General features: G+C 40.5%; 1 protein-coding gene across 18 annotated transcripts in view; it reads left to right on the top strand.

Annotated features, from left to right (window-relative positions):
* Window positions 1-9415, top strand: part of NFASC (neurofascin) — a 257064-nt gene extending 247649 nt beyond the window's left edge. For all 18 annotated transcript variants that reach the window (XM_048496445.1, XM_048496444.1, XM_048496456.1 and 15 more), the window contains one exon: window positions 2116-9415. In XM_048496445.1, coding sequence (XP_048352402.1) covers window positions 2116-2347 — 232 coding nt within the window. In that variant the 3' untranslated portion in view covers window positions 2348-9415. The remainder of the gene's footprint in view (window positions 1-2115) is intronic.
* Window positions 9416-25999: the final 16584 nt, after the last annotated feature.

Below are 25999 nucleotides of genomic sequence, written 5' to 3' on the forward strand. Positions count from 1 at the left end.
CTCAGGTAAGTTACTTCTATTTTATGTTCCTAAAAAGCTGATTTCAGGTTCTGTGCTGCAAAACCGGGTTGGGGGGGAAAACAAAGCTGTCCATGGCTGTATGTCAATTCAGAGTGAAGGTTCTCTGCAAATCTTTCACTGGCAAGATATTCACTCTGACGTATGCAACTCTTGAACATGATGCTTCTAAACCAACTTAAACTTGAGCTTCCTTTAATACTGTCAGTAAAGCAGCTAAAATTCAATTTTAACCAAAAAATGTATTTATATGCAAATGTATGTACTGAACTAATGGACTAACTGCAACAAAATCCCAATTGTTGGTTTACAATCCAGAGAGCAACATTGGGTGTGACCAAAAGGTTTATGCATGCCCAGAAAAACTTCTGACACTATCAAAAGCAGTATGAAGGGCTGCTCTTCAGAGGTGAAAGAATGCTAAAGCCTCTGAGTCATGTGGTTCTCTGGACTGTAGTCTGTGAAAAGTCAACACTTCAGGAGTATTTACTAGTTTGATTGGGGATCTATAGGGCACGTTTGATGCAACCTCATTTTAATACTTAAATATTGAAAAAATGAATTGGTTTTGCCATTATCTTGTGCCTCCTTGCGCGAACAAATACGGCAATTGTTTATATTCTCCTAATAGTTCCTCTTAGTTCTGATTGAATTCCATACAAAAGATGATGATTATACAGTTAACATGCATAGTTGTATTGGGACCCCAGGTTAAACCATGATTACCAAATGTAGGTTTTATGTTTATGCTAGATTGATCAAACTGAGGCTCATTCCGGACATGCAGAATAATGCACTTTCAAACTGCTTTCGGTGCTCTTTGAAGCTGTGCGGAATAGCAAAATCCACTTGCAAACAGTTGTGAAAGTGGTTTGAAAACGCATTATTTTGCGTGTGCGGAAGGGGCCTGAAAGTCAAGCACTGCTGATCACCAGCTCTTTCAAAAAAGCTAGGGAAGTGATGGCTAAATCACACTTGTGTAATGCAAGAGACATGAAACAGCCAACTACCAATAGCAACAGGCAGGTGGTTGGAAAGAATTATATGGGGATGCATCTTTCACACGTTGTACAACTGATCTATCACACTTGCTATCCCAAGAGGTACTGATTGCCAAGCATACTAATGGGTGAGAAATGTGGGGCACATTCATTCATGAATGTCTCCAGGGTCTATAACAGACCTGTTAGATTTGCAGTCCACCAAATACAGTCTACTAGTTACACATGGTAGTTAATCTGGCTTTTATCCCCAGAGCAGGCTTATTGTTTGAGTCCCTGAAGGAACAATCCCAAGCAGGCTTATTGTTTGAGTCCCTGAAGGAACAAAGGTAAAAGAGTACGTTAAAACAGCCACAGTAACTTCTAAACATCTATGTCCCAGTTGGATCTAACTCAGCTGTGACTGGTTGTGGTGGGTTTTCCGGGCTGTGTGGCTGGGTTTGGTAGATCTTGTTCCTAACGTTTCGCCTGCATTTGTGGCTGGCGTCTTCAGAGGTGTATCACAGAGGGAAGTCTGTTACACACAAACAGACTTCCTTCTGTGATACACCTCTGAAGATGACAGCCACAGATGCAGGCGAAACATTAGGAACAAGATCTACCAGACCACGGCCACACAGTCTGGAAAACCCACAACAACCAGTTGAATCTGGCCGTGAAAGCCTTCAACAATTAATCAGCTGTTACTGTTATCTCTCTAGCTTGCTATCAGAAGAGTACTTGGTGCCATCAAGGGTATGTTCGACATGACCATGGCTCATGCAGTCTTCAGAGCGTTTCATAATTGTTGCACTTCAATAGGGCTTCCACCATAATAGTGCACTGAAGAAGGAATTTGATCCTTTCTAATTTATTTAGGTTCTTTGGAAATGGTCATGTTTCATAGCTAAATATAAATTAAAGATTTTACCAGATAATTTGCAGTAAGCCATTTGGAGTCTTGTTTCCACAGAATCTCCAGCACTGGTTTTTAACTGCTTTTAAATAGAATTGCAGATGAACAAACGATTTTAGAAGTTTAAGATTTTTTACTACTCTTTTGAAACCACCCTTGCCTTCTTACTTCTGATGGCACTTATTTTCCTTTTGATGCTAGTGATGAAGACAACAAGCCATTACAGGGCAGTCAGACCTCATTAGACGGCACGATAAAGCAACAAGAAAGTGATGACAGCTTGGTGGACTATGGTGAAGGTGGTGAAGGGCAGTTCAATGAGGACGGCTCCTTCATTGGTCAGTACACAGTCAAGAAGGACAAAGAAGAGACAGAAGGCAACGAAAGCTCAGAAGCCACATCACCAGTTAATGCTATCTACTCCCTGGCATAATGCAACACCACTGAAACAGCAACAACAAAAAGATATGTAGTGATGTGGGTTGGCAAAGTCACCAATGGTACCAGAAAGTAACCAGAGCAGGACAACAGAGACCAAACACAAAACACATCAGGTGGTCACCAGCGCCATCATCTCTTTAGGAAACAAAGCAAATGGCATCAAGCTGCTGAAGTGATCATACTGCAGCTGAAATCTGAGCTGATCAGCAGGAGATCAGCAGGAGAGCAGGATGCACAGATTCTATGCCCCCAGGCTTCAGAACGTGGACTGAAATAAACACCCCTCTATGCCCCTATGTTTACTTTGTGAGATAATGCAACTCCTTTCATTAATAATGTACATGGCTGAGGTTTTTTTTTTTTTAAAGGATTCAAAGTTGCTGTCAAGTGAGGGGGGGAGTACCCAAACATGTAAAAAATCTGAAATAAGGGTAGGGGAGATGATAGCGAGGCTTCATAGGCTAACAATAGCATGAAACCACAATGAAGAAGCAATTAGCTACTAGCAAAAATGACCAGCTATTTTATAAATGGGAAATGTTCTGGTGATTTACTTTTGTTGGAGGTCAGTTCAGCCAAGCCTTAGCTTATAAACCTCACCAAATAAGTTGTATGACACTCGTTTTTATATGATGAAATGGTCTTGCATTTGGCTCCAGGGTGGAAGCCGTTCACCGAAGGATGGGATGGCTTATGGGAGATGTTTGCATTGACGAAAACTGTTTCGGATTTCAGTGCTATAATTCAAATATGCGTTCTGATGCAAGTGCCAATGTGCGGCTTCACTTTCTCCATGCTACTTGGCATTTTTTTCAAAGGGTTAAATGGGAAAAATGCATCCTTCTGCTAATCCAGTGCAGAACTGAGGGACTGTGAATAATTTCTGGGCGGGCAGGGAAGCTGATCTCTTTCTTTTATCCTAAAAGCAGTTAGTGCTGCTTTGTGCAGACACATGGTGTTAACTACCATCCTGTAAACCTGAATGTAGTAGGAAAGGGACAATGGGTGACTAGAGGAAGAACACACACACACACACACACACCATATATTCTTTCCTACTGCTGATTTTAAAAATATGGTACCAACTAAGAATTCACTAACCTGACATTGGCCCTGTCAGTCATTGTTGTGAAAAGTTCAGGGATTCCTGTCCCTAGGTATGTTTGATATAAAAGGACACGTGCACTCTGAACCAATCTGGACTAGTCCATCTTTGCATCATTTTAAGGTAAAAGCTACACTTCATCACATTCAGGGGCCTCTTATTCTCCTGCACCCATACACACACACTCACTTGAGTCCATTAGCCTAAAGAAGGCCTTTGCAGTTTTAAATAATCAGCAGCATGCAGCTCACACTCTCTCATTAGTTACACATGGAAGGCACCCAAGGCAAGCTAACATATTATAACACCCAGTAACCCTGGTTTTTTTTCAGATACATATTATGTTGTTACAAAGTTCTTTCATATATGCCTTAAACAGCTTCATGCTTTCCCTGAAGCTTAATAAACTATGAATATTTACCCATAGATTTAAGTCCCTGGTGTGATGGTCTGTAATCTGTCCATGCTGTACTAATAAGGAGGCTTGTCAAAGCAGACAGAGCATGGATCCTTGTAGAAGGTAGAATCTCTGTATATTACACAGCATTCAATGCAATACAATACATGTTTTTTTTTCATTTGCAGCACTGAAGGTAGCCAAACAGAAAACTTGGAAGTCTACAGCCAATTTCACACCTGTAAACTGATGGTATTTAACAAGAAACATCTCAATATGTTTTAGCATGATGCTAGGAATAATATGGCTTGGCTTTCTGAGAAGATTGGTTCAGTAAAGGCATTCAACTTTTCCTAAGAAGTCTGGATACTAATACATTCATTTTATATTAGCAATTGAATGCATATACCACCTGCATATGGACTTGTAAATCTGCTTGCAGGAAAATCAATGTGTACTCACTTTACAGATGAAAATGGGGACAGGTACCTCTTTGGCTGTACATGAGAATTAATGCACATACAAAAACCCTCACGTGTCACAGTACATGGACTGTACATGCATTCACTGTCACTTGTGAACAGGGCTATTGTTAGGTTTAATAAATTCAGCTAAAGCTTTAATGCAGCCATGCAGCATTACAGAATTACTCAAGCGGAGCCTCTGCAGAAGCCACGCAAAGGAATGTGGAGACAGGATGGTTGTGTTGTCTGACTGACCTGGATTTCTTACCCCACCCCACTTCACCCCTATGTAAAACAGGTCAGATTACAGTATGTTAATAGTATAGTCAGAACATCTCATAACCCCAGATTTTTTACATACTTAACTGATTCAAGCTGCAGTACAAGTCACCCTTCATGGTGAATTTGTCAACTTTGCACCACTCCCAGGATATTGCTTTGACTATCTGGAATTGAAACTAGTCCATAATGGGCTAATGTGGAATTGATCAAGGAGTGATGCCAAATGAACCACACCATGAAAAAAGCAACCATTTGACAGCATACTAGGGCAACAAGTTAATAGTGCCAAGATGAAGTCAACACAGCAAAGCATCATTCCACATTACATATAGGGGCTACTGCCTCGAAATGTAAAGAAACACTCTCACTGATAGAACAAGATAACTTTGACTCTATAGCAATTAATTAGAGAAAACCAAACATCCCAAAGTTGCAGTTCTGTGCATAAGTTATTTGGGAGTAAGTTGCATTGCTCAAAGTGAAATTTACTTCCAAGTAAACATGCGTAGGATTGAGCAATTAGCCACTTTTATATGGGATGTGTTTTAGAGAACGCAACTGAGGCTCTCAGCTGTACCTAGCCTAATTATGTGCTAGAGCTATGCATTCTTTTCTTCTCTCCCAAGCCATTGCCCTACCATCTGTTTGAAGAAGATTACAATAAGAGGTTTGTGTATTGCTTTTCAGTGATGACCTCAGAAAATGTAGGGGTGCATTTCAGGAGCTGAATAAAGATTAGAAAAATATTTTTAAAGACTAGATGATGCTGTGTTCTTTGGTTCTCAGACTGTAGCAGACAGTAGGGATCTGTAACACTATTAGTAAAGGTTTGTGTCACCAGGTTTGTGTTCTGATTTCAGAAGAAAGTGAAGTCTCAGCAAATAAGATTGATATATAATAATATCAGCCAATGGAGTTAACCTATGCCTCATGTTTAAAAGATGAGATCTGAATTCAGGAGAGACATATTTTACGGCAAAGAATTCAAGAGCATCTGTGCTGTATTAGGCAAACAGTCCATCTTGCTTCACATAGCAGATATCCAGCTACACCCAGAAAGCCTCCAAGTAGGCACAGTAGCCAAAGCCTTCATGAAGCACTGATATTCAGAGGGTTATTGCCACTGAACATGAAGGCTGAATTTAGTTATCATAGCTAGAAGCCAGTGATAAAATTGTCCTCCATGAATCTGTCTAAATCCAGTTTAAAGCCAACTAAGCTAAAAACAAACATTGCAGTCTGTGCCAGCAAAATTCAAGTTAATTATTCTTTGAGTGAAGTATTTTGTTTTGTCTTTCATGAATCTATATCGGTCCATAATGCTAAAGACTATAAAGAACTGAACAGAGTTCAACCAATATATTTCTCTAATGGGTGTTAAGGATCTAGGGAAAGTTGTTCCCTGTTATAAGACCATCATGGGATCTGTAATAAGGATGGACTGGAGAAAAAAAGCATGTTGCTTTCCTAAAGTGTTGTTAATTTGCCAGTGAGTAACTCATACCTTGCCAAATGTATGAAGCTAAATCTCAGATATTCTTAGCACCTTATTTTAATGTGTATCAAATATTATATACTTTTTGCACTGTCATTCTGTGCACACACATTTAGGATTAAATCAATTGCATCTAGGTTCACATGCAAACACATGTCAGATACTCAGCACAGATACTAGAAGCAGACCGATTTATATGCTCCCTGCAAGCTTTTTATAAAGTTCTGCTTACTTAAGGGTTCACATTTACAGTTACACTGGTATGTCTGGATATATTGTGCCAATGTGGGTTCCAATACAAAATGAGTTGCTTATCCTTGAGAAATTGCTTCAGGAGTTTGGCTAAAAAATATTTAGCTATGTATGTGCCAGCAAAGTACTAGGGTTTTTTCCAAATGTTTTGAAAAAACTGGAGTTTCTTAGGCTGGTGTATTTATCCTAGCAAGGGAAGAGAACATGTTACCATGTAGTCACTATTTATGACTCTTGTACAACCACATTCCAAACACTGAGTGTGCAAGGATCTGACAGAAATTATGCAAGGATCTGACAGAAATTACGAATAGCAATTGCATTTGTTGTACAAACATAAATCACCTGGAAATGCTTTTTTATTGGATATTGAAGAAACCAAGCAGTTAAGCAAGGTGTGACATGAACTGAAAGTTAAGGTAGCGTTTACATAATAAGAAAGCTGGCAGTCATAGGTAGACTTTATTTTGGTTTTTTTGTACTTAAAATATTCAGATCCTGCCTCATCTGCAATGTCTGGAATGGCTTCCAACAACAAAAATAGATTATAATAAAATGCATGTAACACCATCTGAAGAAACAAGGATCTTGCAGAACTTGGCACAATGTAAATTCTGTCACAGATATAACATGATAAAAACTTCAGACGCCATATCACCCTAGATATGAGCAATCTTGTCTGGTTTTGAAAGCTAATCAGGATGAAGCCTGGTTAGCACCCAGATGGCGAAAATATTTAGGAAGCATGTAGTGTGCTTTGTTAGGCTGGAAGCAGAACAGATATCATAAGATGTGCAGTAATGTTAGTATCACTTTGCTTGTTTATTATATATGGGTGCATGGCCCAAACAGGATTGGAGGCCGTCAAAGAGTAAGATTCTATCCGTGTATCTAATCTGTATTATGATCTTCTCACAAAGAGTTCAGGGTAGCAGACACAGATTCACCCCATTTCCCAAAATTATGATTGATAACAAGCTGAACTCTATACTCATGATACTAGTGGAGAAGCATTTTCCTTTCACAATAGTTTGGGCACCACACAAGGCTACTGCTGGCATATACTAACCAAACACGTCAGTTACAGGACTACCAGTATGAAAAGTCTTCTTTGCATTGCACCTGTTCTTAGACTTAAGAGATTTGAACAACAGAGCAAGCAATACAACCAGCTACTGTTGAACCATTAATCAAGGTTCTAACCAAGTCTAGGCCACCAACTAACAAGGCTCCTGAGATTTTAGCCCCTTATTGTGTATGGATAGCCAAAGTGCTTTCCATGTACCATTGTGCTGACTTATAGATACAGATATTGACCCTGATCTCCAGTGTTCATCCCTTATCTGCAGTGGTATTCCAAAAGGCTCAACTCTCTAAACATTAACAGCTCACAAGTATAGAAGTAATTAAAATATCATCTCATCTAAGCATCTATGTTTAATTCCATGTTTTCAATAACTAAATATCTGAACTGCACCTCAAACATATGCTCCATACTCCAAGGAAAACAGAGTGTTTCACATGTTGTCACTGGGCTCCGTTGCTGTGAACAAGTTGAGCCAGTGAGTTCAAACGTGAGGCAACATCTTGGACTGAAAGACATTTTCATTCATTCAATGCATTTATACCACACCTTCCCAGTGGAGATGCAAAGCAGTTTACATGGTTTTCTCTCCTCTGTTTTATCCTCACAACAACCCCGTCAGGAAGATTAGGCTGAGAGAGAGAGAAACTAGGTCACTGAGTAAGCTTCCATGGCATAGCAGGAATTCAAACTTGAGAATCTGATATCCATCAGTACACCACACACTAGAACTGATTTAGTGTTTGTGGCCTTGGAAAGGACATGTATTCCCTCTCCTTCTGCAGAATGTTAGAGTGTGAAGAGTCTGCTTTACATGCCAATGATGTGAGAATGCTGGCTAATTTTCTTCTCAAGTGGTTGGCTGGGTGACTGAATAGATTTGTACAGAGATGCTTGAATTGTACAAAGGCTGTGATGAAGCCAACAGCAAATGTGCACAGGCCAGGGCCATCCTGACATTGCCTTCTCCTCTACTCAATTTCTACCCTGCAGAAATGACCTGTAGGTCAACTAACATAACAGAATCCCAACCCTGTTAATTGACCTGCCAATTATGCCCTGGATTCATGGATCTAAACAAGATGAAGCACATAACCTATTAGAAGTATCTGTGGGGAATGACAAAGGTGATGGTCATTACTGATTTTACCTGACTCATATGCATGTTTTACCTGACTCATGTGACCTATTGTGGCCTTTCCCCATCCTGACTTACAGCTGCAGGAAAAGGAAAACCTTACTTTCATTTCCTGGAAGGTTGCAAATAAAAAAGGTAGGTCTAAACAGAACCAGGACTTTGATCTATAAAATAATTGTCCATTGCATTTGTCTTCATTCTGTGCTGGCATCAAAAGGCATCAGCTAAGCAATAAGACCTGTTTTCTCTTCTGCACTGCAGCTCATCTTAATAATGGGAGCCAGCAAAGGTTTTTCTGCTATTATAGACTTGCAGAATGTTGCTTGGTTCTCCATTTTATCCAGGAGTGCCTGTCTCTCAGAGTATATCCCTTTCTAGTAAATATCATGCTTTGATAGTAATGTCAGAAGGCAGTCTTGGACCCCCTCATGTTGAATTGAAAAAAGCAAGGAGACCTTCCAGAGCAATGTGGAGGTTTCAGACACTTCCCACCAAGAAATTATTGGTGTTTTTGGTTTTGTCTGTTTTTAATTTGTAAATATCCACACATACACACACCATCTCCCTAACGGCTCCCCGTTTATTTGCCTTCTATGAAAAAACTGGAAAGATGGGAAATATTGTGTTAATTTGCTTTCCAATAGATGAATGCATATCTGAAGCTGAAAAATGATTTACAGTGAATAGATTTACAGATTATGGAGACATGTTTAATATATGGAGTGCATGAACTATTTGGGAAAAAAGGCCAAAATATTCAGAAATCTTTTTAAATCACTGTAAAAAAATCCTGATTTTTTTTGTATAAAGAACACTAAACATAATAAAAAATATTGTTCAGAAGAGATGCTTAGTATGTCATTCATTGTATGATGCAAAAGAGGGAATATGGTCCCACGACTAGCATTATAGCTGAAAGTTGTAAAATTTGGGTTAATTTACCTTCTCTATATCTCTGCTGCAGGGCTCTTGAGATTCAGAGAGCAGCTTTCTGCTATTACTGAAAATTGCCAAAGACTTTTAAAAACAAAAATCAAGCACAGCAAATGCAAACATCTGCCAGAGGCAGATGAAAGGATAATTGATGCTTTCTCAGTGAAAGAAATTGATAAGGAAGGACTGGAGGTTTTATTATTATTATTATTATTATTATTATTATTATTATTATTATTATTATTATTATTATTATTATTATTATTAAATTTTGTTTAATATCACAGCTGCCAGTTCTTTAGCTGGTTGTTGTTGGCCTCTCATTACAGCTTGAGGCTCACCCATAGGCCTAGGACATTGTAATGTAGGACATTGTAATGTATTGGCATAGTATTCATACAATCCCAGCAGGACTTCCTTCTGAATCTGACAGATGTTGATTTTGTCGATTTGAAGATGTTTCAAGTGCTGCCCCAGTGTTTTCGGAATGGCGCCCAGCATGCTGATTGTCACTGGGATGACCTCAGCTGATTTATGTCATAGTCGCTGAATCTCAGTTTTCAAATTGTGACGTTTAGTTACCTTAATAATGAATGAAAGTACGTGCGCCCTTTAAGAACCTGGGAAGGAACGAAAAAAGCACGTGACGCATGTCTGCATACAGCCACAGAGCAGCAGACATGCGCCACGTGCTTTTTTCGGTCCTTCCCACGTTTAGTTACCTTCTCATGTTCTTTTTCAACAACCCTACAGTCACCAGGTACAGTTATGTCAATGATAGTCATTTTCTTGTCCTCGATCACTGTGATGCCTGGTGTCCATATGCCATTGCTAGAAGTCTCTGAATCAAGATATGGATGCTGGAGCGCCTGGTCCTAATTGTCTATTTAGATGTAGTAGGTATCTCAGAAACATGGTGGAATGGAGAAAATCTATGGGATTCGGCCACCCCTCAGTAGAGGCAGAGCATGGAGAGATAAATTGGGTTGGGGGAGATGTTGCTTTGTACATCAAAGAAGGCACATAATCAAATAAGTTAGAAAACATTAGGGAAATTAAAAGAAGTTATATGGGTAGAAATACTGGACCCTAAGGGTTACTTAAAAGTGGGAATGTACTATCACCCACCTGATCAAAACTTTAAGGCTGAAATGTGGAAGAAAATAAGGAAGCTGATTAACAGTCCCATCTAAAGCCCTTGGCAGCAGGGTGCTGCAGCACTGTGGCACCATTTCACCACCTTCAAGACAGCTTTGACAGGGGGTGGCAGGGGGGAGTTTGACCAGGGGGAAGCTGGGGGTCATGGCACCTGAAGCAGCTGAGAAGGCCACAGTTTGAGAGCTTGAGAGCCAGGTGCCATTTTCCATAGATCCACCCCTGCTCCAGGGGAACTGGTTGGCTGGCAATTATATGAGGCAGGATGGATCAGTAATCTGATCCAGCAGGGCTCTTATGTTCTTATTCTTTTTTGCACCTTTTTTCTCTGAAATCTACCCCCCCTGCGTGCGCGCGCGCACGCACACACACACACACACACACACACCTTTCTTCACCTTGACATCCTCTTGGGTCACTGGACTGTCCTTCCCGGGGCTGCTCTTGCTTCATGAGCTGCAGGAACAGGGCCCCAGAAGCCACCATGTTAGCAGCAGAATCCATAGGAGATTTCAAATCAGCAGCAGGGCCCCCAGAAACTGCCATGATCATGTTATTGTTTTGATGGGGATTAAAACTCCCAAACATATTTCTTTTATGTTTTCAGATTTATTTATTTATTTTGCAAACCTGGGGGGATTCCTCCAAGTTTTTAGAACTATCTGTTTTCTGTAAGTGTGGGTCTGTTACACAGATGTAGGTATCCAAAGAGTGGCCCACACTTGACTTTTAAAATATGGATCATATGATAGTCAGCATTTACATATTACTTGTTGAAGAGTTCAGAGTGTTTCATTCCCACTATCTCAGTAAGTCTTGCAGTAAACCGGTACAGCTGGCACAGAATTATATACAACAAAATATATCATGAAGTCCCAAAGCTATATAGGTGTTGTACAATCAGACTGCAGCAAAGCAGCTAGCGACATCCTTGACTTGGATTGGAAATGAAATGGTGAATGAAGGCTATTCACTCTGTCCCCTTACAGTGTCTCCTTATTGAAAAACCTGTCTTACAGATGTGTAAAACTGCTGTTAGTTTTTGAGGGAGAAAAAGATAGGTATCTGTACCTATTTTCCTCTCCCCCACCATGCCCCAAAATAGTCAAAGGAGACAGTTTTGCTTGGGGAATTGAAGGGGAAAGGGCACCAACATTGCGGCAACCCAAATAATGAGGCCCAACAGCTGCTTCAAGCTGCTTCATTTCCCTCCCTGAAACGCATAGTATGAGAAAGACAAAAGTTTGGTTGCAGCTTTCTATGGCATGTACCCAGTCTGGAAGACTCCTGCTGCCCCTCAGGCAGTTTGGTGTGAATGTGCTCACTTCATGTAGACAGGAGATGTAGAGAAAATTCAGAACAATGGTGATGTTAGGCAGGCCCATTGCTTCTGTCAACAGTGTGAGATTTATTTTCAGGTATAGTCTTCTAGAAAGGCTTATCTATATGAGTTCAGACATATCTCTGCCCTTCTGCCATTTCAAAATTACATATGCTGCCTGAAAAATGATAGCAAGGGGAAATCATGGATGATCCATATGCCCCATGTACATATATATTGCTGGTAAGGAAGAAGTGAGCCCAGCAGGTGATGGACGTGCAAGCACCAGGGAATGTCGGATTTAAATCTTACCTTCTGAGAAATTGTATTAACAGCTGGAGCAGCCCAGAGATTAGAGGTCCCTAGTGCCATAGTAAAGGATGCCTCTCTCCAAAATGCTGTGGCTCTCTGTAGAGCTTTTGATATTCAGATGCTGTAGCTCCCAATACAGCCTCGTTTTCAGTGAAAAACCTATCCAGGAATGGACATCCCTTGTTATGGATTAATAGAAGATAGGAAGCAACGGGAAGGAAGCTTTTTGTTGAGATCTTAGAATGGAATCTGTTTTCAGTGACAGAGTTCTCTCTGTACTTATTAGTAGAGACATTTCCCCACACACCAACCTCTGTTCATTCCTTGCTGATGATGACTTATTCAAAAGGTGTTACCCTACCATAACATTCAATAAGCTTCCCAGGACAATCCAGGTAGTTGCCAGCAGGTCTCAGTTTCAGAAATAGCACAATTTGATCAAAAAGCATTGCAATGGGAGTGCAAGGTGTACATATTTTAAATAATTACAAGTGCAACTGTCCGTCTCTTGATCACTCCAATGAACCTTTGCCTGCTTTAAAAAAAAATGCTAAGCTTGTGGATCTATTCAGACAGCCACCCCCTTTACAGAAACAAATGAATTCTGCTTGGGATATCATCACCAGTTCATGAGGGATGTTATCCTTCCCAATATTTTCATTCCAAAGTAGAGTTACATCAGGTAGTTACCAGGACTTGTTCATTCACAGCAGTAAGAAATATGACAAACTCTGCACAATTTTGTATCTCGGAGCATCAATATATAAAGGGATTATTTAACATCAATATCTGAAGAAATCAAGCTACATTGGTGTGAAGAATCTTCCCCACTTCTTAGCCATCAGAAACTGACCCTTCCCCAAAGCTGGGAACCAAGGCCATAGCCTATGGCCAACCCATACCAACAGCCTGATATCTCCAAGGTAGTGCAACAACACAAGGCACTGGAGTTGGAAGCAATTGACACAGCTAAAAGAGCTTATTAGGGCAGAACAATAAAACAGATAAAAGCCCTTAAATAAATAACAATTACAACAAAAATAAAACTTCTATTCTCAACTAGGAGCTTCTGCACTTCTGCAGTCGGGACAAGTTTATCAAGCAAAGATGTTAGCACAGTAATCTCTTCCCTTCACAGGGGTCCAGGCATTTCAGCCTCTTATCCTTTCCAGGATTACTGGTGTCTTTCTACCTGACTCCGCAGCATCACTCTTTGAAAAAGAAAACCCACACACAGTATGAAAAATGAGCATCTATATCACATAACCTCCAAACAAGCCCCCACCCCCAGCCAATTATTTATTCCCAAGAACATTTGTTTCCCCAGTGGAATAGTGACAATTACCTAAAGCTGATCTTTCACACTCAATCCCACTAGAAACTGCATGACTTAAAAAAATACTCTACCATTTACAACCGGGGAAGACATCTGGGACCGGCCAAAGGAGGCTTAAACAAAAAGAATTCTTCACAATTGGGAATCCAATCTGCTAATGGTGGCCTCTTACATCAGCTGAAGGGTCCTTGTGCTATAGGAAAGAGCCTCCACTACTTGAACAGGTTCACAGAGTTTAATCCATTCATTTCCTCTGATTATTTTGTTACTTTGGTGGACAATTTGCATATTGATCTGGAGATCTGTTCTGATTGCACTGAGTACAAGCAGTTTAAGGTAAATCATGTATAATCCACTCCAATCCAGTGACCAATTTTTTAGGCAAAAGAGCAGTCACAAAAGAGAGCCTCTTCTCTCTGGTAAAGACATGATTGAGATGGGACAGGACTGGCTTGTGCATTACTGGCTTAGGACCAAAAACTGTGTCTAGATTTTATGTGATTGGTAAATTAGCTATTGAGCCAATTCTCTGAATATGTTATTCTCTAATTTTCTAGTAAAAGCCCTGTAGCACAAAGTGGAAAGCTGCAGTATAGCAGCTCTGCTAATGGTCTGAATTTGATCCTAATGGAAGTCAGTAGCCATCTCAAGATTGACTCAGCCTTCCATCCATCCGAGGTCATTAAAATGAGCACCCAGCTTGCTGGGGTAAAGTGTAGATGACTCTGGAAATCAATGGGCAAACCACCCCATAAACAGGGTCAGTGTTTGCACAAGAGACTGCCTTTACCTTTAATATTGGAATGCAATGCAGGCTGTTCACCTAATATTACCATTAGTTGGTAAAATCTTTAGTTAGTTTTCCAGGTTACTGAAGCCAATGTCCCTAATTGAATTGAATGGATGATTCTGACAGTTGAGTCAAACCTCTGAATATGCTATTCTCTAATACAGCAATGCATGCCATCCACCTAACATTAGCTAAATTTTGCCAACTAGTGATAGTTTCCCAGGTGACTGAAGTCAATTCCCCAACCAAACTGAATGGATGATCATGTCATTCTCTAAGCATACCTCTGATGGCCATTAGAAAGTTGGCTGTGATAGCTGACCCAGAAGACCTATTTTATGAAAGGAAGACATTGCCTGATAGCTACCATTATCAAAGAATAATATATGACTGGGCAACGCAGTCCCTGAGTGCTATAATTCTAATACTCAAAGACTACACTTAGGAGCCAGGCAGGTGGATACTTAAAGCACTGAGATGAATTAGGGAATCACTTAATGGTTAGTATCATTTCAGAAATTAATGACATCTGAGTTTGCAAATCAAGAGACCAATTTAAACATTATGGAATAGAAGATCTCTGCACAGATAAAGAGCAAGGAACTTCCTACAAAAATAAGGAAAAAAGGAAGTGATCCAATATCACCTAGAAGATAAATGGAAAGTGAGAAGAAGGATCAAATTTCCATAACTGGACACAATAATCCAGGCATTTCACACATTATGTACAATGCACTATTTAATACAATCACATAAAAGCAGAATTTATAGAGAGTGCAGGCTTCCTACTTGCTACTCAATATTGCCTGCATACACATATCTGACAATAAAAAAGTGTTTGTTTTTTTCAAATATGACAGTATTTTAATTTCAGGGCAGCCATAAATATGACTTCAGCATCTGTGACAAAGAACAAGTAATCTGCCATCACGAGCCACATACAGAGTTGTGTCCATAAGACAAAGGCTACTTAGAGTAACTTAGAATAACAGACAAGCTAATTTCCATATAATATGGTATATTTTACTAATGCAACATTTTAATTTCAGTTTTCAGGATGGCTAACAAACACCACTAAGAAGTATTAATTTCACTCCTGGGAGGAGCGTGTATAAGCCTTACAGATTATTATCAAACTCAATGTTGCAGAAGTGACTGAGTTGGTTGAATTCTGTCTACTGCCATCCAATTTAAAAACTGCTAATCTGAAGCACAGCTGCTGGGGCAGAGTGGAATGCTAGTTTAATATGCATTATCTCTTAAAAATAGCTTAATTGTTCTTATATTTCATTACACAGTGCTTCTGTGTTTCAAATAAGTCACAATAAAATAGTATCCCAAAAAAAGTAAAAACTGGGAGCGGGAATCCAATTCTGGTAGTTTCTCTCCTTGATCTATTGACACAGTTGGTTTAGGAATTACATACGCCCTCCTTATTTTGTAATGCTAATGAAAGCAGTTGCTCAAAAAGGGGGGTCATGTTTTAAATTGTCTCCTGGCTGTCACAGTAACCTCTCATCCAGCCAGATCAGGGCCAAGTAGATGTGATAGATTCACAGACTCTGTTCATTTGTAAGAGGCAAATGTGTGTGTGGTCCTAATTTGGATTGGAAGGACACAGGCAAGAGGAAGTTTAACCTTTCAACACCCTTTCAAATTCAAGACCAACCCACATAGTTATTAGCACATTAAAGAAACAAAGAAAAATTCTCTTCCAGACTCTTCCCCTCCATCCTGACAAATAGACAACAAGCACTACCTCTTCTTCCTCCCTCTTGGCCAATACTATGATTTTCTTCTCCCTGGCATCCCTCTACAGAGTAATAAGATATCTCTGGTGCAGAGCCTTGAAGTGGTAAGAGCTGAAAACAGAAGAACCTATTTAACTAATGAAGCTGTAATTGCTGCAAATCTTACTAATGGATTGGAAATATCAGAGTCTTCCACACTCTGTTTAGTTCCTGTAGATGCTCAGGCAAAAACATTCCTCCAAAAGCTAATTGTTGTCTGAAGGAATGGACTGTGCAATGTCGCTCAATGCCAGCACAGGCTTTGGAGCTACAGGGGAGGGTAATACAAAGTTAGCATAGTGGTAGATAGGATGCTCCCTGATCATTCCTTTGTTCACTTCTACTGCTGTCCCTTTGTTACCCAGAATGATACTCTCATGGGTTCCTTCCTTCTAGCCATTCCTCTCCCATTCCTTTGTACACCATGAGGACTGGACATGTGTTCTAGAATCTCTCCATTATTTTGTCTTCCCTATCCAGTTTAGAGTTCTCTCACAATAAAAAAAAGTAACAAAGCAGCCAAGCTATAGAATTATGCTGTGCACAGACTGCTTTCAGTTGGCTTCTTTTAAAATTCTGCACGTGCTTCTTTGGAAACCTCTGCATAGATCTCACCAGATATATTGTTTTCTTTGGATGGTGCCCAAGAAAAATAGTATCTCAGGGGTAAGGAGTCAAAACCATGGGTAATTTTGGGTGACAAAAATGGCATATATGACAATCGAAGTATAAATTAGAATCCTGCAGAAAAAAACATACTTGGGGACTTTGTACAGAATACTCTCTGTGTCTTGCCTGGTAGAGCCATATTCTTCCTCCAGTCTACCAGATACCATCCTCTGCCCATCAGGTATTACTAGTACCCAGCAAGCTACACCTGGCCCAGAAGGCTCTACCTCATGAGCTGCCAAATTCTCTATGCTTTAGCTCCCAGACTCTGCACTCTGAATTTCAGACACTAATTTCAGGAATGCTGAAACACTTAAGTATGGAGGACGGAGGTCTACAATTTGCCTCTGTGAACAGATCACAAGGAATTTTCCCCCCAATTTTTCCATTCAATTTTTTTCCATTCCACTTTTTTCTGGGAAACCCTGTACACTGCAGAAGATTGGGAGGGCAGGACACACTTAAAATCTATGTCCCCCAAAGGTTTCCTTTGTGAACTGAATGCAAACTAGACTATACCCAATGTACCTATGTAGTTCCCAGAGGGGGGCTCATGTTGGTAAGTAAGGCTGTCTTTCAGAGAAATTGGCTGACCTTTGCTGATCTTCTCATTGAGAATCCCTGAAAAGCTTCCAAGAAACCACAAGATTCCCATAAAATAGTTTGAAGATCACTGGAATAGAAAGACCGAGTGGTTAATCGTTGTTAATGATGATTGCTTATTGGCAAGTTCTTTGATGCAGAGAGATGGAGTCAGTCCATTTGGATGCAAAGAGAAGATCAACTGCAGAAAGTACATAGATACTGAACAAGGGATTGGTAATTAAATTAGATTTGGAATGCAATGTAGCCAGTTGTAGCTCAATATCAGATATGGAAATTTATGAAGAACAATATGTCTGGTGTTGTAATATCTCATAGTGAAATGTGGGCTATTAAGGGAATTCATCAGAAACAGGGAAATTTTGCTTAGCTGTATGACCTTTAAAGACATTATTAAGCAGACTAATTTATAGTTTAATAAATTTCCCTATTTAAAGCATGCAAGTTACAATGACCGTCAGAATATGTTTTGGTAGCTTAAAATAAAAATATTATGGAGAAACATTCATATTTATGAATGAAAAAATAGCAGATTCCATTTTAAACAAAGAGATTTTATTTCTAAAGGATTACTAGACTTATCACTCTCTAAAAACTGGAAAACTAAAATGCTTCTGCAAATATTTTTTGGCTCAACTTGTTAGATTTCTGTCTATGGGGAGTTTCTATAAGAGACAATTGAACATATAGGTCCCTGCATGTAGATTTGCAGTGATTCCCTTACAGTAAATGACATTCAGAGCAAGTCCTAATATTGCATCTCCCTGAAATTGTGCCCCCACAAACAGCACCCCCAGGGAGGGGCGAAGGGTGACAGGTGGATGGGCAGGAGGTGGGAAGGAAAGAACCTCTCTGGTGGGTAGGTGGCAGGTGGCAGGCACAGTCTGGTGCCCCCCCCCCACTTGACACTTGCAAGTGGAACCTGGGGTCTCATTCTCCTCAGTCCCCCCTAGGTATACCACTATAGATCTGGAAAGAGTTTTACTCCCCTTCCATGCACATGTAAATCTGAAGTCTCCCAGAATTCTCTAGACTAGGGATTCAAACAGTCAGTCACCCAGCAGTCAGATCTTGCCCTTAAGAGTCTTACCCAAGACCCAAAACACAGGAAGATGCTCCCAAGGCCAAGTCATCCAAGAAATAACTAAAGCAAGTTTGGAAATATAATGGGAAATCAAAGATCTATTTACCACCTTGGCATGAAATTTGAATAAAACTTTCCAGGTAAAATAAAAATTCTAATTTTCTCATCAAAGTAAAGAGACAAGAGCTGGACATATCAAAATATTTTTACATATCTTCAGTAGAGACTTTTCTCTTCCATTCTAAAACACACTGTAATCAGAGAGTATTTTCCAATCCCTTTTAAGCAAATGAATTAGGGGCATTATTTATTTATTTATTAAAACATTTATATCTCACCTTTGTTGGTGGTTTCAGGCAGCTTACAATAATAATTTAAAATATTCTAAATTCAGCAGCCAAAAATAAAATAATAAACTCCAAATCTCTCCCGCACACCTGAAAAGATGCCTGCAAATTCAGATGTCTCCACAAGCCCTGGCAAATAGGTAAGCCTGGCAGTGCCTTTTTGTGTCCTGTCAGACAGAAAAAAGTGCAATTGTCCAAAGGCCACACCTTAATTAATTAATTGATTGGTTGATTGATTAGTTCATTCATTCATTCATTTTCTATACCAACCCACCCCATTTGGGCTAAGGGCAGTTCAAAACAGTTCATTAAAAAACAAAATAAAATACAATAAGCTGTAAACCTGTGTCTGCACGGCAGTTTCTGCACGACCAAAAAACAGTGCCCTAGGGATGAAAGAAACATGGTGCTTTTGAACTGCACCGGCGTGAGGGCACTACTTTTGGCCCCTCTGGTGTGAGGAAGACACTTACCTTTGCTTCCTATATAGCTCCGGACAGCTGGAAAGACACGCCCATGCTGCTCTCTGACCCCCGGGGGTCGGAGAGCAGCGTGGGCATATCTCCCCAGTCATCCAGAGCTGCACAGGAAGCAAAGGTAAGTGTCTTCCTCCCTGCGGGCAGCATCGGGACTGCCCACACGAGGCCGTGCAAATGGTCCTGACGCTCCACCGGTTTCATTTAAGCTGCAGCCTCTGGCCATGCAGAAACAGCCCAAGACAATGATTCAAGTTAAAATCTTTTCTTCCTAACCAGCTCAGATGGCAAAAACATTTCATTAACAAATGAGCTCATAAAATCCTACAAAGAGGGAGAGGATGGAACAAAATTACAACCTAATAGAGGGAGTGATAGGGAAGATGGTGGATAGTGAGGGGAGAGACCAGAAATGGTAACGATTGCTGCCTCAACCATTTGCCTGTTGGATACCAACTCCATATTCAAGTCAGTGAATAATATTTTATAAGCAAGTTCATAGAAGCTTGTATGACCACCCTGTGTATCTCCTTGAAGCTAGAACTATTCAGGAAAAGCCCCTGATGCTGTCCCAGCTTTTCATGCATAGTTCCTTGGGGCTACTGAATGAGTGCTTTATAATAACTAAAATCCAAAAGCTGGACTCTGTGTTGACAAACAAACCTGTGCTATGGAGTCAGCCACGACAACCTTCTCAGGCCAGACCTTCCAGAGCATGTCCAGGAAAAACCCTAGATATGTAGAAAAGTCATGTTTTTAAAAATCTTATTCAAAATCCCAAAAAGTTAATTCTAATGATGATGCATACATATGTCAACAACTATTAACCACAGTATCCTACTAAACTGACTCTCATGTCTGGAACTAAGGGGGACCAGGTTCTAATTATTTGAGTTCTGTCTGGCAGGTGAGTCTCAGAGGGTGATCTGAGGGATTCCCTCCTCTGCCCTATGGCCATTGGCCTGTGAGATCCCCCCTGCTACTTAACATCTATATGAAGTCACTGGATGAGGTCATCAGGAGGTATGGGCTGTGGCATCACCCTGATACAAATGATACCTAGCTCTGTTTTTATTACAGTGGCATCTCTACCACCTCAGACAACCTTGGGATCCCCAGCAGCAGTGCCAAAATAGAGAAGCCTGTTTTGGGCATTGGCTCAGTGTACCTACAAGGAAAAAGAACTTTGTCTGGACTTATCTTCCTCCAAAGCAACTTGCATAATGTTCTCTCACACTCTTCCTGACAGGATTAAGTCTAGACAAAATACCTTGATCTGGAGAGAGTTCCCATCTCCAGTCCAGGACCACATACCCATGAGAAGACAAACGATGTATTAATGTGCTTACCTGCCCAGTGTTTTATTCTTCCTCAGATTAATACTTTTAATGACCACCTTATACTCCCGAGCCTGGACACATCAGGCTGATGTCTCAACCCATTAGACCAATGGTCTGGTCTAGCCATTAAGGTTGATGTTTGTCTCTTGTCTTTCCCAGGAAGGGAAGGAAATCCCTTTGTCTAGGGCAGGGGTAGGGAACCTGCAGCTCGAGAGCCGCATGCGGCTCTTCTGCCCTTGTACTGTGGCTCCACGAGCCGAGCCGCCGGCTTCATTCTTGCCCGGCGCACCAATTGCCTGCAGTTAGCTGGGCCGCGCCCCGGGCTTCCCCTCTCGTCCACCCCGTTGGAGTGGGGCGGGCGCTTTCCCAGCGGCCAGCAAGGCTGAGCCGCCGGCTTCATCCTTGCCCGCCCTGTGCATCCATGCACTTCTCAGAATGAGTGGAGTAAAAGGTAAAAAAGCCCAATATATACAGTGTTATCTTTATTTTAAATGTCAAAAATTATTTGCGGCTCCAAGTGTTTTCTTTTCCCATGGAAAACGGGTCCAAATGGCTCTTTGAGTGTTAAAGGTTCCCTACCCCTGGTCTAGGGAGATTTAGGATCACTCTACATCAGTGGTTCTCAACCTTCCTAATGTCGTGACCCTTTAATACAGTTCCTCATGTTGGGGTGACCCCCCCCCCAACCATAAAATTGGTATATATAAAATACAAAAAGACCATTTTCCAATGGTCTTAGGCAATCCCTGTGAAAGGGTCATTCAACCCCCAAAGGGGTCACGACCCCCAGGTTGAGAACCACTGCTCTACATAATCCTGAGGGTCCGTTTCTCCCTATATGATGCCCATTCTCCAATTAGCCAGTGTTCAGTATATCTGGACAATTCTCTGTCTATGATACTGTTCCACAACTCTGTTTCTTCCACAGCTAAGCACGGGTCATTCAGTTCTGTTCATTGGACAATTCCACTCCAAGATCAGGTGACTATAACTTGTATTGCCCTTCATTTATTCCTTATCTATTTCAGATCTATCCCCTCACAACTGTCTACATCCTAGGACTGTATGTGTGTTCTGCTGTTTTTATTGTGTGCTTGTATAACCACCATTGTATCCCTAAATAAAAAACTGTTAAACTTTATTTGCTCTCCTGCAGGTTTCTTACAAAAAGCTGACTCTCATATAAATAGTCAAGACTGCATGTTGCCCAGACTTTTGTAATGCCAAGAGTCTGCTCCAGCTAATTTCTCCACACTAAAAGAGAAAGACTTCCCACCACTTCAGGTAACAACTTGTGTCATCTAAACATGATACTACGCTGTCCATCAAGTAGGGCTCAAAGGAACTCAACATATAATTTCAGGAACCTGTTACAGCTTGGTAAAGACCGGGGTAAACTAAGGGCAGCAGGTCTTTTTATTGCCTTCAGAATAAATTATTGCTCTGGTCAAAGAGCTACCATCAAATCTTCTTAGGGCTTATGGTCCAACATCTAAAGGGATCCACATGGTCTTCCCAACTTGCCCCCCTCAAATGTCTTAAAACACATGACCAAACAACTATACTGAAGTTAAGCAAATCCTGGCTAGTGCCTGGATGGGAAACTCCTGAGACCCGTTTGCACGCCACCATCTTCAATGATCCTCCATGAAGGATGAAAGATAACATATGAGTGCAATAAACAGATAAACAAATGAATAAAGTAGAACTTCTCATTTCAAAGAGCTTCATTTTGTGTATCACCCTATTTTACAGAACACCCAGATTACAGACTTGGAAGGGACCACTAGAGGAAGATTTTATCAGCATTCATTTTGTTATCTCACAGCATGAACTATTAGGATATCCACTCCTACTATCAGTGAAATGCTAACATCTCAACTTCTAATCACATATGCCAAGTTCTCCCATCTGCTATTGCATTCTTCTATCAAGGTAAGTTAGGCTGAAAGAGAAGGACGGGGCCAGGGACATCCAATGAGTTTCATGGCAAGCGGGGAACTGAACCTGGAGTTCCTCAGGCATATTGAAATTGACCACACCACATTGACTGTCACCATTAGCTGACTTCTTACTCTTAGGAAATGTGCCCTACAGTTTGCCTTTTAGGTATGCTTCTTGCTCTTTTTTGGAATCCAGGTACCATTTACTCCTCATCTTTATAAAGATATGTTTTCTAAAATCTTCTTTTCATCACAGAGCTGTCTTCCTTTATAGTCATCTGCTCTTTCACCTCCCCAATCTTTCTGTCTATGCAAACAGCATCTGAAACATTTATTGAAGAAACACAATATGTTTATTAGTAGAGGCAACTGAGAATGGAACTGGTCTCATCATCATGATCGATGCCAACAGAGACATCCACAAGCATTAGCTCCAGCCACGCTTTAAGGCAGAATAACCTTCCACATTCTCCTCTGACCTCAGTGTAATCCAATGGGAGTTTGGATTGATTCCAGGTCTCCTTCTAATTGCTCTTTCTGGTACAAAATAAATAGCAAGTTATTTGCCTTCATTCTCCAGTCACCCATTAAATTGTTCACCTGAAGCGTCTCCTTACCCCCATCACACCTCATTTTACAATAGTGCGGACAATAGGTTGTCCTAGTGTAAGAACTAAGGGTGCAATTCTCTGTACAACTATTTGAGCAGTAAGGTTCACTGAAGTTAATAGGGCTTGCATCTAAGTAAAGATGTATAACATGTTCTTTTAAGCCTATTGTGCATTTTAAGTGAGATTATCTTCCATGTTTGATGGGGGGATCTGATTTTACACATTTAGGAACGTTCTGTACGCTGCAAGAAAATTCTAATTTGGCATATCTGTTGGCATATTTAGATTGATGCTAACAAGAAAAGTAACAAATACAAATATTATATAATGATATAAAAATTAAGAAAAATTAGCAAAATCAAGAAGGAAGGCAAGGATGCCAAAAAAAGGCACTTGAGAGAGGAGGAAAGAGAAATGATGTGATGACACCTGATCTTGAAACTAGGGGCTTAAATTTCACATCCTACACATTTTTTTAGTATAATTTTATTTTTACCACTGAGACTTTTGGGATTGCATAGTCAGTGAGGGAAATGTCCTAATCTGGGTGCTGCCTGGCATTCACTTGGCCTGTTATGAAGGGATTATAAGTGAATGAACCACTCAGTAGGCTCAGGGAAAGAAGTTAGAAACAGCTTGATTTTAGTGATTTGTGTGGCTTGGTTGTTTCTTTGTTTTCCTTTTCTCTAGCCCTCTCAGTATTACAGTTACAAAATTGTTGGAGAGCTGTGACCTAAGAAAGCATAACAGATACAAAGCAGGTATCTTGTTTGACTGATTCAGACTGATAACATGGAACGAAAATACTTTTAACTGTTTTTGGCATGAGTTGAACCCAAACTTTAATAACACAGAGCAGATAGGCTGCCCTTTTTAATGTTTTTTAAACAAGAAGAGCACCCAAACTCTACCAACCTTTCAAAATACCTAAAGCCTCTAACAGACTCCCTTGCCTAACCAACAGACTTCCTAACACTTTCCCCACCAAAATCTAACAACCTCAATGATGTCATTTGGCCAGCAGTTATACCGCCGACCCCCACCCCTACATTCTAATCCTCCATTTGAAAATGAAGCTCCTAGGGAGCAGAACTTGAAACTGTACAAAAATATTTTGTATTTTAAGGATTGCTTTTCTGGCTCTGTTGGTAACACTGCCTATATGAAATCAACCCTATGTTATATGTGCTTCCTCCCATCTCTGACATAACCTTCTAATGGCTGCAGAACCCTGCATTTTGGAGCATCTGCAGTCCATGCCAGGCATGCAATTATAATAGCTGCTCTTCTAAAATAGCAGGTCATTAAAGAATGAACCATCCAGTGTCCATTGATCTCTTTACATTATTAATGACCTGGCAGTGGTGAAAGGGTGAGCCAGATGGAATGGCTAGCAAACGATGGGTGGTCTCCTCTACGGATTTCTTCCCCTCAGTCCTCAGTTGCAGACACTGATACCTAAAGCTTACACTTTGCACGATTAGCTATATGGTTAGAGCCATCTGACATGAACACATGAGGCCATCCCTTTTTCTCCTTATTAACCCTCGGGGCTGCATTCAGAGAGTCCCCATCTGGGAGTAGCATTAGGTTTCACTCTTTTCCTGTCTGCAGCAGAAATAGCACAAGGAAGTGAGCAGAGAAGCTGCCGTAGCAAGGTTATGACATAATTCAGGGCAGTAGGAACCTTGCAGCTGCTAACAAGAGCTTCCATCAGAAAGAAGGCCACAGAAATTGTGTTTGCTGGTTACAGGTGACCAGGTGCTCCTAGCACAAATGATAATACTACTGACAGGGACATTATGAATGCTGAAAAACAAAACACTGGAGATGAATATCGGCCTTATTCTGTATAAGCAAAATAAAATAGGACTAGCAAAATACATTTCAGTATCAGTTTTCATTGTAAGCAGGTTGCAAGAAGCAAAATACATCTCTGAGTAACATCCATGTAGTGCCATAAAATTGCAGCTAACTTATGGTGTCCCCAGTCAAGGGCTTTCATGGCAAGTGAAAAGCAAAGCTCTTCCTCTAAAGAGTCTTCCTTCTTGGTCTCCCTTCCAAGTACTGGCCATATGATGAGATCCAACTGTACTACACTATCTTCCCACCCATGAATAGTACACTTGCTAAATAAAGAGAGCAATCCTAAACAGAACTACTCAGAACTGTACCAAGTTCTTGCTCCCATAAAAGTTTTACTTAGATTGTACTATAAACCTTACTATTTGTCACTTACCACCAACTACTTCTGCAGTTTGAAATACTGAATATATCCCTATTTTAAGGTGCAAATTGCAACATATGTGCTTTTGCTACCCCCCTCCCCCATGCATGATGGAATAATTCATTCTTGTGCATTCTCTTTTATCTGTCCTTGAACATCTGTCCTTGAATACAGTCTCTCAGATGAGAAACAGACATGGAATGGATTAGTTCACTAGCAATGCCATCCTAAGAAGAGCCACACACTTCTAAGCCCATTAAAGTAAAAGGGATTAGAATGTTATAACTTCAAGTTGCACAAGAACTATGAATACATTTGTTATGTGGAGTCTGGAGGCAAACAGATAAGACATGGGAGATTTGTCTCAAATTTCCCAATGCACTTTTAAGGTTAAAAAGCAATTATGATGTCCCCAATTTGGATTACAGCTTTGTAGTTGGGGAGGGAGTCCTTTCCTTACCACGCACTGTCTTATTGACAGAAATAATTT

The sequence above is a fragment of the Sphaerodactylus townsendi genome, linkage group LG05 (genome assembly GCF_021028975.2).
Source record: "Sphaerodactylus townsendi isolate TG3544 linkage group LG05, MPM_Stown_v2.3, whole genome shotgun sequence".
NCBI lineage: Eukaryota > Metazoa > Chordata > Lepidosauria > Squamata > Sphaerodactylidae > Sphaerodactylus > Sphaerodactylus townsendi.